The sequence below is a fragment of the Bos taurus genome, chromosome 12, assembly GCF_002263795.3.
Source record: "Bos taurus isolate L1 Dominette 01449 registration number 42190680 breed Hereford chromosome 12, ARS-UCD2.0, whole genome shotgun sequence".
NCBI lineage: Eukaryota > Metazoa > Chordata > Mammalia > Artiodactyla > Bovidae > Bos > Bos taurus.
Genome location: NC_037339.1, coordinates 33,594,392 through 33,611,043, shown reverse-complemented (window position 1 = coordinate 33,611,043; position 16,652 = coordinate 33,594,392). Strand labels below are relative to the sequence as shown.

Sequence of the window (16,652 nt, the reverse complement as noted above, 5' to 3'; positions counted from 1 at the left end):
GGGTGGGGGGTGTAGATGGCACGTAGTTCTGGGCGCCAGAGTTCTCAGAGGGAGGCAGTGTCTGGAGGGAACAGCCTTGATTCAGGGGATGATCAGGAAACCTCTTACTTCAAAAACAGGAATTTATTGTAATTTAATATCGTGGTCTGCACTCAGAGAAAGAAAGGAGAGATTACGTGTTTGAAATATTAATTTGCAAGTCAAATGCAGAAGAGAGTCAAAAGAGAAAATTAAACTAGTTATACCCAGGAAAACACAATTCTAGATATAAAACACCATAGTCTCCTCAGAGTCCATGACTCCTGCATATTTTTAAGTTTTGTTGAGCTATAATTGATAGACCAAAGCTGCACACAGGTAGTGTGTACAGTGTGAACTTGGACATATGCAAATGACCATGAAACCATCACCACCATCAGGGTACCAGACACACCCATCATGAGCACAGCTGATCAGGGATCCTCCTGAGAGGTGAGCTGCTGGCCGTGGGCTCATTCCTGGTGGGGAGAGGCAGGGTGTTTAGGGAAAGGTCCACTGGGCATAGTAGTCCCAAGAGTAGAGCAAGGCTGCTGGGTGGACAAACCTGTGATGCTTGCTCATTTTTTTTTTCCTGGAAAAAACATTAAAACAGGAAGTTTTGAATATTACGGAGAAAAAACAATTACTTCAGGTAACTATAATAGTGCCTCCTTAGTTTCTGTTCATTGTTATCTAAAATCTACTTAAAAAAATATTACTTGTGTGTAGAGATATCCTACTTGGGTCTACAAAATTTGTTTTGAAAGAATTTCAGAGGGGAAAAATAGAATCCTTTGGGGATTATGTTGATAGTTCAGCAAAGCATATAGTAGCAACATACCCATTTTTAAAGCCTGCTGCTGCTGCTGCTAAGTCGCTTCAGTCGTGTCCGACTCTGTGCGACCCTATAGACAGCAGACCACCAGGCTCCACATCCCTGGGATTCTCCAGGCAAGAACACTGGAGTGGGTTGCCATCGCCTTCTCCGTTTTAAAGCCTAAGAATGTGTTCTTCTGTTGGGCCCAAGTCTAAAAGTGAAGTGAGTTTTCTGACTGCATCCTAGTGGATCAGAAAACTGAGAGGCTCTGGGGCTCCGTGAACTCAGGCAGCCATGCTGTCTGCAGCGGATGATTGCGTGTCTTCCTGGTGAAATTGAGCTTTCATTGTGGATCTGATTTGTTGTTCAGTTGCTAAGTCATGTCTGACTCTTTGCAACCCTGTGGACTACATACAGCACGCTAGCCTTCCCTATCCCTCACTATCTCACAGAGTTTGCTCAAACTCATGTGCATTGAGTTGGTGATGCCATCCGGCCATTTCATCCTCTGTCATCCCCTTCTCCTCCTGCCCTCAATCTTTCCCAGCATCAGGGTCTTTTCCAGTGAGTCAGCTCTTCACATCAGGTGGTCAAAGAGCTTCAGCTTCAGCATCAGTCCTTCCACTGAGTATTCAGGGTTGCTTTCCTTTAGGATTAACTGGTTTGATCTCCTTGCTGTCCAAGGGACTCTCAAGTTGATGGGTTCTCTGATTCTCCTGGAACCTTCTCTGTGGTTATTTGAAGATAACTAAGTTAACCTCCTACACTCTTGGTTTATTTTAATCTCATCCAAGGGTAGTGAGCGAGCCTGAGATTATATGTAAAAAATCATGCCCATCATGTGGGTTGCCATTTCCTTTTCCAGGGGATCTTCCTGACCCAGGGATCAAACCTCAGTTTCCTGTATCTCCTGCATTGCAGGCAGATTCTTTTCCTGCTGAGTCACTGGGGAAGCCTGAATACCCTGTGGTGTAGTATAACTCAGGTGGCTGCGATCTGGGCCAAAGGTGGTCATTAAAGGAGTAGAGGAGTGTGGAATAAGTGAGGCTTTTGATGATTGTTCATCAGCTTTTGTTTTTTTTAAAAAAAGCACCCAACACAGTGAACAGTGCTCTCACCATGATGACACCTTGACCTGTCTGCTGTTTACTTTCTCAGCAGAAGTTCCTGGAGTTGAGTTGCCTGTTCAGAAGTGATACCTGGTTATGTCACCCCATTGGTAGTATTTTAAGGGGCTGCACGTGTACCCATACATCATCACTGTGTATTTTTAGTCTATTTAGTTTTTGCCAAATTCTGTTCAAAACACTCCCTCCATGTGAAGACTTTTGGGCTATTTGGTCACTGTCTCTGGCCATCCTTTCAGGATGAGCTCAGAGAAGGGTTCCTTTTATATGATTGTCCCTAACATCTCTTTACTCACCACCCTCTGCTGTGTCCTTGGCTGAACTGTGATGTCCTGGTCACTTTCGTTGTCCCCCCGACTAGGGTGACAAATAAGCAGCTTTTATCTCTCTTGCTGGAGTGTGGCATCCTGGGGGCAGGGCTGGGGTCTGGCTCACCATGGGGTCTTTGGCCCTCTCATGGGACTCTTCCCCAGGGTGGGACTGCAGCTCATGTGCTGAGAGAAGGCACAGACCAGGTGGGTGCCACCTTGGAACCACAGATCAGAGACCTGCTGGCAGGACAATCACAGCACGTGTCAGATCACTGGGTGAGTAAAACACACAGGTGAAGCTGGGAGGTGGCATCACAGACAGCACGGGGGATACGCATGGGAGCCCATGAGCTGGGTGATTCTCCTGGGTGTGGTCCTGCAGCCGCCCACCCCCACTCGACCACCCCCGCCACCACACACACACATGTATAAAACCCTCTCCAGCTCCTTCAGCCAACAGCTCAGAGCTGAATCCTTTGAGTGTTGGTGGAATGTTCTAGGTGTGTGTGTGTGTGTGGTAGGCTGCTTCCTCTTCTCTCGATGAGCACAATACTGCCTTCCTCACATACCAGGGTGACATGCAGCTGTATGTGTGGAGACTTGTTCTGATGGGACAGATCCATCCATAAGCGTCATGAGAGTGGACCACGTACCCAGGAGTGTGGTGACCACTGGTGTTATGTTGGGAAACAGCGAGTGTGGTGCTGCCTTGGGGAGATGGAAGCAGGAACGCCAGCCTCAGTGTGGAAGGACAGGGTCTCCATGCCTGCGATGTCACTTCCCAGTTTGTCTTTCAGGGACGAGATGTCTGAGAACTGGCAGCCCCACCAGGGACCCGTAATGATGCTTTGGAGTGAAGGGTCTCCCTGCCTGTGAAGGGTGTCCTTTTCCCCTGGGCGTGGTGAGGGAGTGTGCAGGAAAAGAGGTACCACACCTGCATCAAAACAACCTCCTCAAAGTCAGAACGAGTTTATTTCCTTGATTAACGTGCATCTGGAAGAAATAGAAAATGGCTATTTCCGATTACCATTAAAATGTACTAAGCCAACATTCATGTATATTTTTCTCTCCTTCATTCACTCAAGGACTTGAAAAGAAACCACTTCCCTTGCATTTAGCACCATGTCTGTGTGATTTATGGACTTCCCAGGTGGTGCTAGTGGTAAAGAACCCACCTGCCAATGCACAAGACACAAGAGACGCAGGTTCGATCCCTGGGTTTGGAAGATGCCCTGGAGAAGGAAATGGCAACCCACTCCAGTATTCTTACATGGGAAGTCCCATGGACAGAGGAACCTGACGCGCTTTAGTCCATGAGGTCACAAAGAGTTGGACATGACTGAGTGACTGAGCACACACACATACACACTGTGTGATTTATTCCAAGAGCTGCCGGGTGCCCTGCAGATGCATCTGATTCAGTGGGGATTGATGTCCCACCTCATCACTGCAGCGCCTCAGCAGCTAGGGGGATGTCTCTGTACGTCCAACTTAATTGCCAGATGCATTTATATTGGTCAGCCAGTTGGCTGCAGTCTGTGTAGCTGGATTGTTAACATATATATTCTTTTGTTCAACTAATGACCTAAATTTTATAGCATGTGGATAAAAAGTGTCCCCACATGTAGAAAGGAAACTGACAGAGCATGTCGGTGTCTCATTAAACTAACTGGCCCTGGCCTCTGGGGATATCTGTGAGCAAGTCAGACAGAGTGGGCTTATCCCCATGCTGATGGCCCAGATCCATCAAGCGGTTATCTCTCCAGGAAGCAGCAGCCTTCTGTTTGCTTCTTAGGGAAACTCCAACTTTTAAACATTTCAAACAGAAAAAAAAAAAACAAAACCCTCTGTGATGTGTGTGTGTGTGTGTGTGTGTGGCGGCGGGTGGGGGTGGGAGCATTGAGGAGGTGCTGCTTTTGCAAATATGACTTAATAGGCTGCAGCTAGCTTCTTGGAAACCAAACCATCTTTTCAGTAATGTTGAAAAGCCTTTCCCTTCGACTGAAAATGCCTTTGACTTTAGAAGAACTCTGCTTAGAGTTTTGTGGCTCCATCGAGCCCCGTGTGAGGGAGCACATAGTGGGGAGTTGTCTGATGGCACAGAGGCATACATCATTTTAGCTCTAAAAATTGTATCAGAGATGAAGAACACATTCACATTCTAATTTAATGTCTTTCTGTGACTTTAATCATCATCTCAGAAATGAAGTGCTTTTTAGATTCGGTTGTCTTTTACAATGAAAGTGAGTGTTGGTTGCTCAATCATGTCCTACTCTCTGTGACCCCACAGACTATAGCCTGCCAGGCTGCTCTGTCTATGGGATTCCCCAGGCAAGAATACTGAAATGGGTAGCCATTCCTTTCTCCAGGGTACCTTACTGGACCAGGGATTGAACTGGGGTCTCCTGCATTGCAGACTGATTCTTTACTGTCTGAGGCACCAGGCACCAGCAGATTATCTCTGATATAAGAGAAGAATCACAGATTTTGTTAGTATCATAGGGTAATTGAGAATGGTCATCTACTGGAGGGGGTAGTTTTATTTCTGACTTGTTCACTGATATTATCTTACATAGCTAGGGCTATTTGACATTATTTTATATGTTTCTATCCATTTTCTTTGGAAAGCGTAAAACGGGGTCTATAAACTTTCACTTGTATTAATTGCACCCCAGCTGGGTTATAGTTTGCTGTTTTGTTTTGATTTTGGAGCTGAGAGCAAGGAGGATGATGTGGGGTCTGAATGAAGAGAACCGGGCTTCTGAGTTTGAGGTCACTTGGGGAGGAGGTTGTGCTTATGGCGGCTGCACATACATTAGTGGGATTTGTCACTGAATCTAGGGAACAACGGGCATTGTTTTAGGGCATGAGGATGGAGTGGGCTCATCGTACAGTGGTGATGGTTCAGAAAAAGCTGGTGTTATTTCACCTCCATCTTCAGATGCAGGCCTTCTGCTCAGCTCCCCACTTCCTCTGGGACAGAGCTGCTGAGCGACAGGTGCTGACACTGACAAGGTCGCTCATTCCTCGTTTGCTGTTTGCTCTGTGCATATCCATCCCCACAGCACACAGCAGAGGGGCTTCCATCACTTCTGCAGCCTTGGTCACGAGGGTAAATGAGCTGAAGCCCTTGTGTGCCAAGCACATTGTTGGGTGTGTGGACAGTTGAAAAAGGGGAGACATAGTCTTCACTCTGCAAGACCTGAAATCTTGCTTGTGCTTACTTACATTCATATTCAGTAGGTATGAATAGTAGTGTAAATGATTATACTATTCAATGGGTTGGTGCAGAAAGAAACCGTATATTAAATTATACATGGAGATGTCCGACACAGGACTTTAGGGGAAGGGCTAATAAATTCAATAAACCATCAGCAGTAAGAATAGAAGAGTTTTCTTTGAGCCAAAGTGAGGACAATAGCCCAGAAGCCTGATTCCCACATGACGCTGAGAAACTGCTCTGGAGAAGCAGGGTTCTCAGCACAGTTTTATATCTTGTCAGAACAAAGAGCATTCAACAAGCCAGGGATACATTTCTTCAGGGTTTCAAATCACAGACCAGCCTGACATCCACGGAGAGTCAGCATGACCTTGGCACCTGGGAGGGAGCCTTACCATCAAAGGAGGACCAGCACCAGCGTCCCGGGAAGGGAGGCGTTTAATCTTTATTTTGAACGTGGACAATTCTTCACTTCTGGTCAGTGTGTGCTTCTCTTTGATAATTAAAGCAGATGTACAGTGTATGTTTGATAGGCCACAAACAGGCTGTTCTAGTTAGCATCCAATTCAAGTCAACTCATTCAAGTGAACTCAGAATGACTTCCCCAGACCTCAATAGGTGAACATTTATTTTTTTATTTTGAAAAACAGGCTGGTAGAGATTTAATTTTATATACCATATAGTTCCCCTCTTAAACACGTACAGTTCAGTGGGTTTTAGTATATTCACAAGTATGCAGCCATCAGCACAGTCAACTTTAGAACGTTTTCATCACCTCAGAAAAAAACCCCTTTCGCTGTCACCCCACTAACCCACCAAAGTACAAGCAGGAGATGGAGAACCAGAAGGCAAAGTAGCATTGTTTGAGTTTTGTTACATTGTTTGAAAAACATATAACAACACAGAAGGTATCATACTTCAGAGTCTGTCTGTAGTTCAGTAGGTCCCCTACACAGGAACCTTCAAGTTGCAGACTTTCAAAGATGCAAATGTGCGTTCCATAAACGTCAGGCATGAGTGACATTGCACCTGGCCCTTCATCTCCAATTGCTGACGACCCTTCAGCTCTACCATGTCCCACCTCCTCTCCCCGCTCCAGTTAGTAACTCTTCTGGTCTGGTCTCTTGATGCCAGCCCCTGTGTGCCAGCTGTTGTACTGGACTACTGTACTTTTCAAGGTACTGTGCTATAAGATTCAAATGTTTCCTTTGTTTTTCATGCACTGTTTGTGTGAAAAGTATTATAAACCTATTACAGTACAGTACTATATAGCCAATTGTGTCACTTGGGTACCTAGGCTATCTGCTGAATTTAGAACAAATTGGATTTAACAAATACGCTCTCGGAATAGAACTCATTTGTATGTAAGGGATGTATTTACCTATTCAGTTTAATTCGACACTCTGGGGATGCGTGTGTATGTGTAAATGAACTGAAGAGTTTGGGTGTTCGCTGTGACACTGATCTAGTCTCGTGCCCCCGACACATCCTCTTGGTTGGGGGCCACTTGTTTGGCTGCGAGGTGGGTGGAATCATAAGGTTGCATCAAGGCTCTTGTGAGCCGAGAACTCAGACCCGTCTTCGTGGAGCTGGGAGCCCCTCTAAGGGAGCATCTCCCTGCCACACATATCTCAAGAGTCTCAGCTGGAACTTCGTTTTCTCTCTCTCCCTGACCCCAATCTGGTACCAGCCCTAGCCCTGCAGTCAGGTGTCTGGTGAGTTCTCTCTTGGTCCTCGTTACAAGCTCAGCATCAAGGTGCTCTGCCCTGAGGCAGTGTGGTCCTGCCAGACAAGGTGGGCCTGGCAGGTGCTGGCGGCACCGACCCACTACCAGCCTGTAAACGGCAGGCTTGATTCTTTGGCAGTGGCACAAGAGGTTGCAAAAAGGTGGTAACCTGGTACATGTGGTTGTTGGTGAATTCATTTCCTCTGAAAGTACCAGGTGGAATCAAAGGTTGTGATTTGGGCTTCTCTGCACAGGCAAACGAATCCTCTTAATCTTGCACTTTCTTTAATCAAACTGCAAGATGAACATTATTCACTTAGCATGCTAAGTGTGTCCTTGAACATGAAATGAAAACTGTTCATTATAATTAAGAAGGAGGAAATGGGGAACTGTGTTTGAAGTCCCAAAGAATCATTTAAAAAATGGATGATTCAGCAAATGTTCATTTATTACCTGTTGTGTTTGGTGCTGTAAAGCAGGTCCCAAACACTGGATAGCTCAGAGCCCAGGTGTGGAGACAGAAGTGCATACTACACTTCAGATGAGGCTTTATCTGAAGAAGCACTAAGATGATAGCCTCGATCAGCTCGAAGAACGAGTTACAGATACAGCTTTGCAGTAGACTTGGCTGACTGCGGTCATAGTTCATTTCCTCTGGGGGTGCACATGCCTTAAGGCCCACGTCCTCTCTTTACACAAACCCCCATGGATGTTCACTATACCAGGTGTGCCCACCAGCCCAGGACCTCCTGCCCTATGTGCTTGATGGCTTGCCATATCTCTCTTGATGGCAGGCCATAAAGTCCTCTGTCCAGGACTTTAGCAGGTGTCCAGAGCCATCAAGAATCATTTTTGGGCTCTGTTTGGGGAGTGGTAGAATGCTATTTTTTTTTCCAGTAGCCTTTATTTTTAGAAGTTTTAGGCTCACAGGAAATGAAGGAAAGGTCTAGATATCCCCCTGTCCCCCTGCCCCACACATGCATGGCTTCCCCCACTATCAACATCTATCGCCCAGCAGCCATAGCTGACGGTAGGATTCTCTCTTAGTGTTGTACATCCTATGGGTTTGGATGAATGTACCTCCTGGTTTACACACGTTTACTTGTATGGTCATAAAAAGGGAAGCATATTATTTCCTGCTATCGAGACCAAGAATTAGTGGTTTTTATTAAACATGCATTGTATTGCATGCGTGCTCAGTCATGTCTGACACTTTGCAACCCCATGGACTGTAACCCACTAGGCTCCTCTGTCCATGGGATTTTCCAGGCAAGAAGACTGGAGTGGGTTGCCATTTCCTTCTCCAGTTTATTAAATATAAACTTTAGCTTTGAGAAGGGTCTGTGTTATTTAAAAGAAAGACCTTTGTTTAGTTCACTTCTTTTCCCACCCAACAAATCCCACTCTCAAATTTTTAAAAAAAGGACAGGAGAGAGAGGCATTGATTTGTGCACTAACCCCCTAGCATGGGAACCTGGCCTGGCTACCAGCATCCCCGGGCCTCTCAGCACTCTTGGCTGTTTGGATTAGGACTGGAGTGAAGGTCAGTGGTGAAATGGCTGCCTTCTTTTCGCAGAGTATGAGCAGTTAGACCTTGCCTTGCTTGTTGATCATTAACCAGGTGGGGGCCTTTGTTCCAGGCACAGGTGATGGGCAGGTGTGATTAAGGTCATTCTCTTAAGCACCTCGGTCGTCATTCATTTTCAGCCTTGCAGCGTCTCATGATGCCTGGTCCTGATGGAGCCATCAGCTTGCTCCGAGACATCAAAACTCAAGCCCTTCTCAGCTTTCTTCCCGACTGTATTTCCTATACCCACCTGCCCTGGAGCTGAGGCCAGGCATGCTGTTTTGAAATAGTAGTGAAATTTACAGTGGGGAGTAGTTAATGTATGTTAGCTTCAAGAAAGCAGACACTCCTGAGAGGGTCTTGGGGGCCTTAATAAAGCATTTCAAGGAAGCAGAGTATCGAATTTATGCTTTTTGTGCTAAAAACATTAAGGTATTTAAATGTGCTATTCTAATCCCTCTTGCAGCCTGGGAACAGGAGGATCCTATATCTTTTATTTAAATCCCAGCCTTCCTCTACTGCGCCTAGTATAGGAAGAAACAGACACTAACCAGTCAACTTCAGTGAATATAAAACTCAGTGTCATTCACAACATACAACCTAGTAAAGTTTTTATAAAATGCGGTTGCCCAGATCTTAATCGATTTGACACCATTTGGTGTCAATGTTGGGTTTTCAGAAGCCAGCCTCCTGTCTGAGCACCTCTTGAGTTGCTCTGTGATAAAATTGTCATGGACACAAGTGCAGATGATAAATCCTGAACCCACAAGCTGGGTATCCTGATTTCAAAGGGAGCCCTTTCTCAGTTGCAGAGTAAGCTGATCTTTAGCCAGGGTGTCCTCCCTTTACCAAGAGCACTTCTGAAAGCCTGAGTTGCCAGGCAGCATTTACAGCCCTGGTGCAGGATCAGGTTATAAAGGTTTTGTTCTCTTAATAAAGAAGATCAGGTTCCCTCTGACTCGCGCTGTGGGATGCCTGGTCTTTCCCCCCCGGAGGCTGGGGAGCAAGATGGGCCGTTAGCGGGCAGATAGTCACTGAGGTCAGTGATAAATATTAATAGATGGCCTCATCTCCACATTACGTGATAGCATCCTTCCTTTTAAAATTCCTGTTTATTGAGGAAATTTTCAGTGTTTGTAATCAAGATGTAGAGGTCATATAAAGCTGACCTCAGAGGACCAGAAAATCTGGTCTTGAAATTTTTCATCCTTAAATCTTGGGTAATGCATCCCAGTGAAAGTTCCCTGGGCGAGTTTGTTTTTCAAGGTCCAACACTAAATGTAGGAGAATCAGGACTGTATTTTGTGCTGTGTGTGTGTGTGTGTGTGTGTGTACAGCTCTAAGACAGTCAGGGACCCCTCCAGATTTTATATGATTATTAAATATAAAATGAGGTAAATGAACATTTTAAACAAGGATATTATCAGTAGAAAAGGTTGATGTATTGTTATAGCAGTCAGTTTATATAAATAGTATTTTTTAAAAGCCTCTCAAGTTCTTTTTTTTGCTTCTGTCCTCCTCCCTTCCCACTTTTGCCCCCTCCCCTCCCCTTCCTCCCTCTTTTCCTCCTTCTTGGTAGAGTTTGAAGATGAGCTCAACTTCAGCTTTTGAAAGTTGAGTTCTACCCGAAGCATCTTTTCTGGAGTGTGGAATCATTTTTACTTACCATTTATGGAAAATGAATACTGAGACCATGTTGAAAATCATCTTTGTACCTGTAGAATGCTGCAGAAATGTTACACTTTCTGCAGTTTGAATTTAATATCTGCCCACATATATGTATTAAGTTCCTAAAGTGACTATAGAATTGTCCCAGCAGGATATAAAGCAAAATGACAGGGCTCCTCCCTGCTTTCCCCCAACCCCCGCAGAACCAGATTTGTCATATTGTGCCCAAAGCACACACGCAACCTCCGCTGTCATCAGAGGGAGACCGCCTTATGGCTGAAACTGGCAAAATGCAGGAAATGTTATCAAAACGTGTGCATTTCAGCCATACCAAAATAAGTAACGCTGCTGGCACACCTGGGTTCTTGGCTTCATTTCTTAGCAAATCCTGTGGCATGTTGGCCTGTGTGTCATAGCGTTGGCTGGGCAGCATCAGGGTTCATCGTTAATTCATGCAGTTGTTTGTCACCAGTAATGAGATTCCGCATTTTATTCAGTCAGCAAGTTTAGTGCTTATTCTACTAACCTCTGCATTGATCGTTCTTAGTGCAAAGGCACTGAAGAGTTGGAGGTTTCAATAGAGTGTGATTTCAGACTGAAATCCTTGTGCAGAGAGCAAATACCCGGTGAAGTGCTTAAACAGACCTTGTTTGGAGGACTTGCATCACCCGACATCCCGAGACTGTTTGTAGAGACTTGGTGAGCCAGTGTCTGCTCCACCCTCTAAGTGCTTGTTTAAGATGATACTCAGGGCCTCACCGTCGGCTTATCATAGTCAAAGCACAGTGATGGAGAGAGGCCCGGGGTGGAGGGGGGGAGGGGGAGTGGGAAGAGACCAGGCTTACGTGCTAGCCCCAGGAGAGCCCTACGAGAGGCCTAAGAGCGCTGGCAGCTATACGTCACTAAGAGCTGTCACAAAAAGCCTGTAGTAAGTCTATAATGTTTCCAGGAATGTTGGGAGGAAACAGAATCAAGACCCTTGGCCTGTTTAGTCAGGAAGCTTGTAAACAGCGTCCATTCCTGGATCACAGGTGGTGGGGGAGGGGTGCTTTTGTCTACTTCTGAGGGTGTCAAGTTTAGATCTTACAGAGGCGTCTGGTCATTTTTTGAATGCTTTCATTCACCATGTTTCTAGGTCTGTTACTTACACAGAAGTTAACGTATTTTTGTGTAGGCCGAAGAGTATTCTTTCCCCTGTTATTCATAGTATGGTTAGAGACGTAATTAATCTTGGAGCCGTGATTATGGTGGTTAGTCCCCATGGATTGAAAGTCCACTGCCTGAATTGTTGGATTAGCAGTGAGGCTGGGGTGAGGGCCAGGCAGGATGAGTAAGGAAAGGTGAAAGAGACAAACAAACACACCCGGCAGAAAGGATGTGCTCAGTCACACTGAGTATATATTAATTAGGGTTCATAGAAGGAAATGCAGTTTAGGGACTAGCACTTCAAGTGCTGGTGGCCCCTCTGTGGTCTCTCATCCTTCCCGCTCTTTTATGAGGTCGGAGGAGGAATAGTAACTTCAGTCCTATGGCATTTTGTAGAAAACCTCCCCTTTTATATTACCAATCAGATGTGGTTTTGAAATTTTTTAAACTTTTATATTGGAGTGTAATTTACAATGTTGTGTTAGTTTCAAGTGTGCAATACAGAGTCAAGCATGACTGGAACAACTTAGCACACACGCGCCATATACTAGTCATTTTGAAAAGTAAAAGTGAAAGTGTTAGTCGCTCAGTTGTGTCCACTCTTTGCAACCTCATGAACTGTAGCCCACCAGGCTCCTCTGTCCATGGAATTCTTTAGGAAAGAATACTGGAGTGGGTAGCCATTCCCTTCTCCAGGGGATCTTCCCAACCCAAGGATCAAACTCGGGTCTCCTGCATTCCAGGCAGATTCTTTACCATCTGAGCCACCATGCTTTATTATCTGGTTTTATACTCTGAACAAACACTTCATCATAGCTGATGGTGCTGTGTTTTGGACCCCATACATTTATACTGCTCTTTCTCCCAGGTGGGCTTTGGAAAAGAGTCCACTGTCTTTGACTCTCCGTGGAAATAGCCCCTCTCAGGTGCCAGTTGCACACCATCTCCTTTGGGGCTGGGCTTCTACAAGTTCGGTGTCAGTGGACCTTCTGTCCTGGGATTGCCCGTCTTCAGCCCTTCTGCCTTGGCTGCCCTTCAAACGCTGCCTCCATCTCCAGGGTGGAGATGGAGACCTCTTTCTTCTTTTTCTCACAGTAGTCCTCTTTTCTGCACTTCTCAAGCCCTGCCAATTTTTCATTCCCTTTTCTGAAAGCAGGTTTTGTAGAAAATTCCCTTGCCCGCCCTGTTACATATGATGGACGGCAAAGCAAAACGAATCTGTGCTAGTTTTCTGATTTATTGGGAAGACCTATCCCAAGACCTCTGTGAGCATCTCAGCTGCCTTTATCATCCGGGAGGGCAGGCATGCCCCAGAGGAGTTTGCACGTATGGCTCCCGCCCGGCAGTGTGATTACTGAGGGGCTGTGTTTTGAGTTAGCTTGAGTTGTGTATTTCATTTGTGAAGCTGGCACATACTTGAAAGCCGCAAGCTACTGTTTTCTGAAAGCTTCTTTGCACATGAGCCTAAAACCATCTGTATTGGATTTGGAAATTATCCAGTAACTGCCCTTTTAATGCAGTGAAATGTAGATTACAGCTGTTTCCTCTGGAAGGACCCGTAGAGTCCTAACTCATCTCTCTCCTCCTCCAGGGTGTCTCCTCTGCAGAAGTCGGAGATAGTGGATGTGGTGAAGAAGCGGGTGAAAGCCATCACCCTGGCCATTGGGGATGGTGCCAACGATGTGGGCATGATCCAGACGGCACACGTGGGTGTAGGCATCAGTGGGAACGAGGGCATGCAGGCCACTAACAACTCGGATTACGCCATCGCTCAGGTGAGCCGTGTGGTCAACCGGCCGTCACGTGTAGTTGACAGAGTCCGCTGGGCATGAAGGCCAGCTGGTGCTTGACCTTCAGTCCAATCCTTCAGCTGCCCCTTTGGAGGTGGCGTGGAGGAGAACCCACTGGTGTAGCTGGGTTTCTCTCTTGGCTTCATCTTGTGTAGTTACGAGGCCCTGTCCTGTGCTATGGGTTTCTTTTTCGGCTGTGGGAAGGGCCAGGCTTTCTGTCGTCCAGGTGAGAGGTCATTTCCAACAGGTGGATCTCTGATTTTATGATAATAATCTCTTCCCCTAAACCCTGCAACTGCTGCGTGTTCTCTTCCAGCATCCTCTGTGCCCAAGGATGGCTGTGCTTGTAGTACCTGTTCTCTGTATTCCCCTCCTGGCATCTTCCCTCTTCCAGAAGATGCTGTAACCCTCTCTCTCACATGCACATAAGGTCAGGGGAATCAGTGATTGACAGACACTGCCCTCTTGGCTGTGCCATGGGGGGCACAGGCCACTGCTGTCAGGTGAACTGTCAGGAGCGTGGACCCCAGGCGTGGGCAGCAGTTCCCCCCCACCGCCCGCCCACCCCCTCCACCGCCGTGGTCAGCAGCACAAAGCTTTTGGCAGTTCGATTCAGCAGAGGCTCCTGACATACTTAGTAGCTCCTGTCCTAGAAGTCGGAGACGGAACAGAATGTCCAGTTCTCAGTGACAGCCCCAAAGTGAAGGGAAACGGCCAAGCTCCTGCCCCCGCTGGGATTTGCATCCAGACCATTTTTGCTGCCTGACCATCCGGGAAATCTAGGTGTCTCAGAGAACACAGACCGTTTCCTCCTGTCTCCGATCACAGTGTGCTGGGATTAAATGCCTGCTTGTTGGCTCGAGTCCCCTCGTGTTCTTCTGTGTTCAGTCTTTGGGAGAATGCATTAACCTTATCACATGCGCATGAGTAATCATGGCCTTTTCCTCCTTGATGCTGAAATCTGGGGCTGCGTGTTAAGTGTGGAAGAACTTGTTGCAAGCCCAGGGATGCAGACTAGCCTTCTGCATTTTCAAGGCCCCACTTCCCGGAGCGGGTGCTCTGCTTAGATGCCATCTCAAATCCCCACCCCCTGCCCTCACCCGCCAGCTAGTGGTTTTGCAAACAGAGAACAGCAGGATCCTTATAAGTCCAAAAAGTGCACGAAATCAACCTTGTTCCTTTTGTCAATTTCAAATGAATCCTCAGGATGGTAGGAGGAGGAATTCCGACTTTATAGGTGGGAAAACTGGGCTTCCTTTACAAGCAGTGACCTATCGCAGGTCCCAACCCCCAGGGTCAGAGAACAGCGGACCTGCACATGACCTTGGGGAACTAGCCCCGCGCACCTGCCTGGTCCCTTTCCCGAGTCAACTGCCCCAAGGCCTGTGGGACTCACGCTTCCTGCAGGCTGTCAGCACCTGGAGATGTTATGCACCCCAGCATTATTAAATACTTGAGTTATAGCATCATATGGCTGGCAGGGGTCTTCAGAGGTTTCCTAGGAGCTCCAGGCAAATATTTGTCCGTCTATTTCTCGCAAATGTCAAGGGAAGGGAGATTCCATGACCTGCTTTATTGAAACCGGACTAATAGGATGTGGGATCTGGAGCAGTTGGTCTCTTCAAATTAAAGGCAAATCAAAATGACAAGCAAATCAAAATGAAAGGGCAGATGCAGAGGAGAACAGGGCTTTGTGATTCTGTTTGGGGCTTTTCTTGTCCATCCAGCCTACATCACCTGTGCTGGAGGAGCTGATAGACAGCCCCAAAGACTGAACACAGAGGAACACCAGGGTTCTCTAGCCAACAAGCATCCCTGCGTGTCCCCCCGTCCACCATCCTGTTCAGGTATAGACAGAGATCCCATTATTTCGGGTCTGCGTTCTGCTTACCTCATAGCCTCCTCACCAGGATGTTTCCTCTGCCACAGTTACTAGGTAGGACATGCCACAACTGACTGAGTTCCTTTGGTTGAAGTTAATAAAGTGATAAACGTCTTTGGTCAAAGTTCATGCCTTAGCACTTGATCTGTTTATTTTAATGTGGATGAGCACGTGTGTGGATGAGCACGATTGGAATCAAAGAATCCAATCCCTTTGATTGGATTCTTGAGAACGTGCCCTGGAAAGTTATATCCAGAAGGAAAAAAAGGTTAGCTCAAAGACTTGTCCTCGGGAAAATGATGAAGTCGGCAAAGTGCTGGTTCTGTTTCTCCCCAGCTGGCCTGTGCTGTGTCCACGGGGTGGCCCCAGGCTGCTGGCCGGCCCGTCGGGGCCTCACTGCGCGGGGCCAGCCGGTGTCATGTTGTGTCTCCAGCCCTCTGCTGCCTGTTCTCCTTGGAGAGAGTCATTTCTGCCCCCTGCCTCCTTAATGTTTTTTGAGCAACCTCATGAAAACAGCATTTTGATTTAGGATTTTTGTTTTGTTTTGTTTTCTGAAAAGAAATCACTGTAGCACTAAGCCAGGGCCTTCTGGATGGTTCCAACAGATGTTCTCTGTACTCATGGAAGGTTGAATGCCAGGGGGTCCGGGTCAAATACAAGCTTCCTCTTTATTTGTTTAGCCATTCCCCTTGAAATCCTTGATGACCCTGTATGGGAAGCTTTATTTCTCCATGTGTACCCACTCCCACCACTCCAGAGTCTCACTCAGCTTTTGGAGCCACATGTAGACAAGCCATCTGCAGAAACTCCCCCAGATGTGGTTCACGTGGCTTGAGCTCCTGTCCTTAGTGTTAACACCAGCTATTATGTGGCCTCCTCTCGAAAAAGTGTTTAAAAAATACTATATCTTTGGCCAGTCTTTCTTTTCTGTAGATGGTTAAATGTAATTTCAAAAGTAACTTAAAGTTAATAGGAAGTTGACGATGGCAGAACTCCTAGTATCTGTGCATGGTCCTCTCTTGTGGGAGAGTGACGGATTTGAGTTTGTGGGCTGCCTTGCAACTCAGAACAGGAGGTAAGGTTTTAGTTCAAGGCAACCAAGGAGGACTCAGTGCCAGGAGAGGCTAACTGAATACATAGGAACTGTGAAGTGAAGCAGGATCACATCTAACAATGCATACCGCCAGAACACGCCTAGACTACGACCCCCAAAAAAGCCCATCTCCCTCCCTCTGGCTCCTTGTTCACACTTTTGGAGGCTTTTGTGAAATAGGACCCAGAAGGCAAAGCCAGGCTAAGGGGAGGCTGAGGAGATAGGATTGGAGTGGTGTCCAAAGACCCCCTGCCCCGAGGAGGATTTGAGTATTTTATTGGAATATT

At 46.7% G+C, this 16,652-nt stretch overlaps 1 protein-coding gene across 4 annotated transcripts in view; it reads left to right on the top strand.

The window, feature by feature from the left end:
* Positions 1-16,652, top strand: part of ATP8A2 (ATPase, aminophospholipid transporter, class I, type 8A, member 2) — a 494,154-nt gene that overhangs the window by 262,407 nt on the left and 215,095 nt on the right. For all 4 annotated transcript variants that reach the window (XM_024999819.2, XM_024999820.2, NM_001435329.1 and 1 more), the window contains one exon: positions 13,192-13,375. In XM_024999819.2, the coding sequence (XP_024855587.1) occupies positions 13,192-13,375 (184 nt within the window). The remainder of the gene's footprint in view (positions 1-13,191; positions 13,376-16,652) is intronic.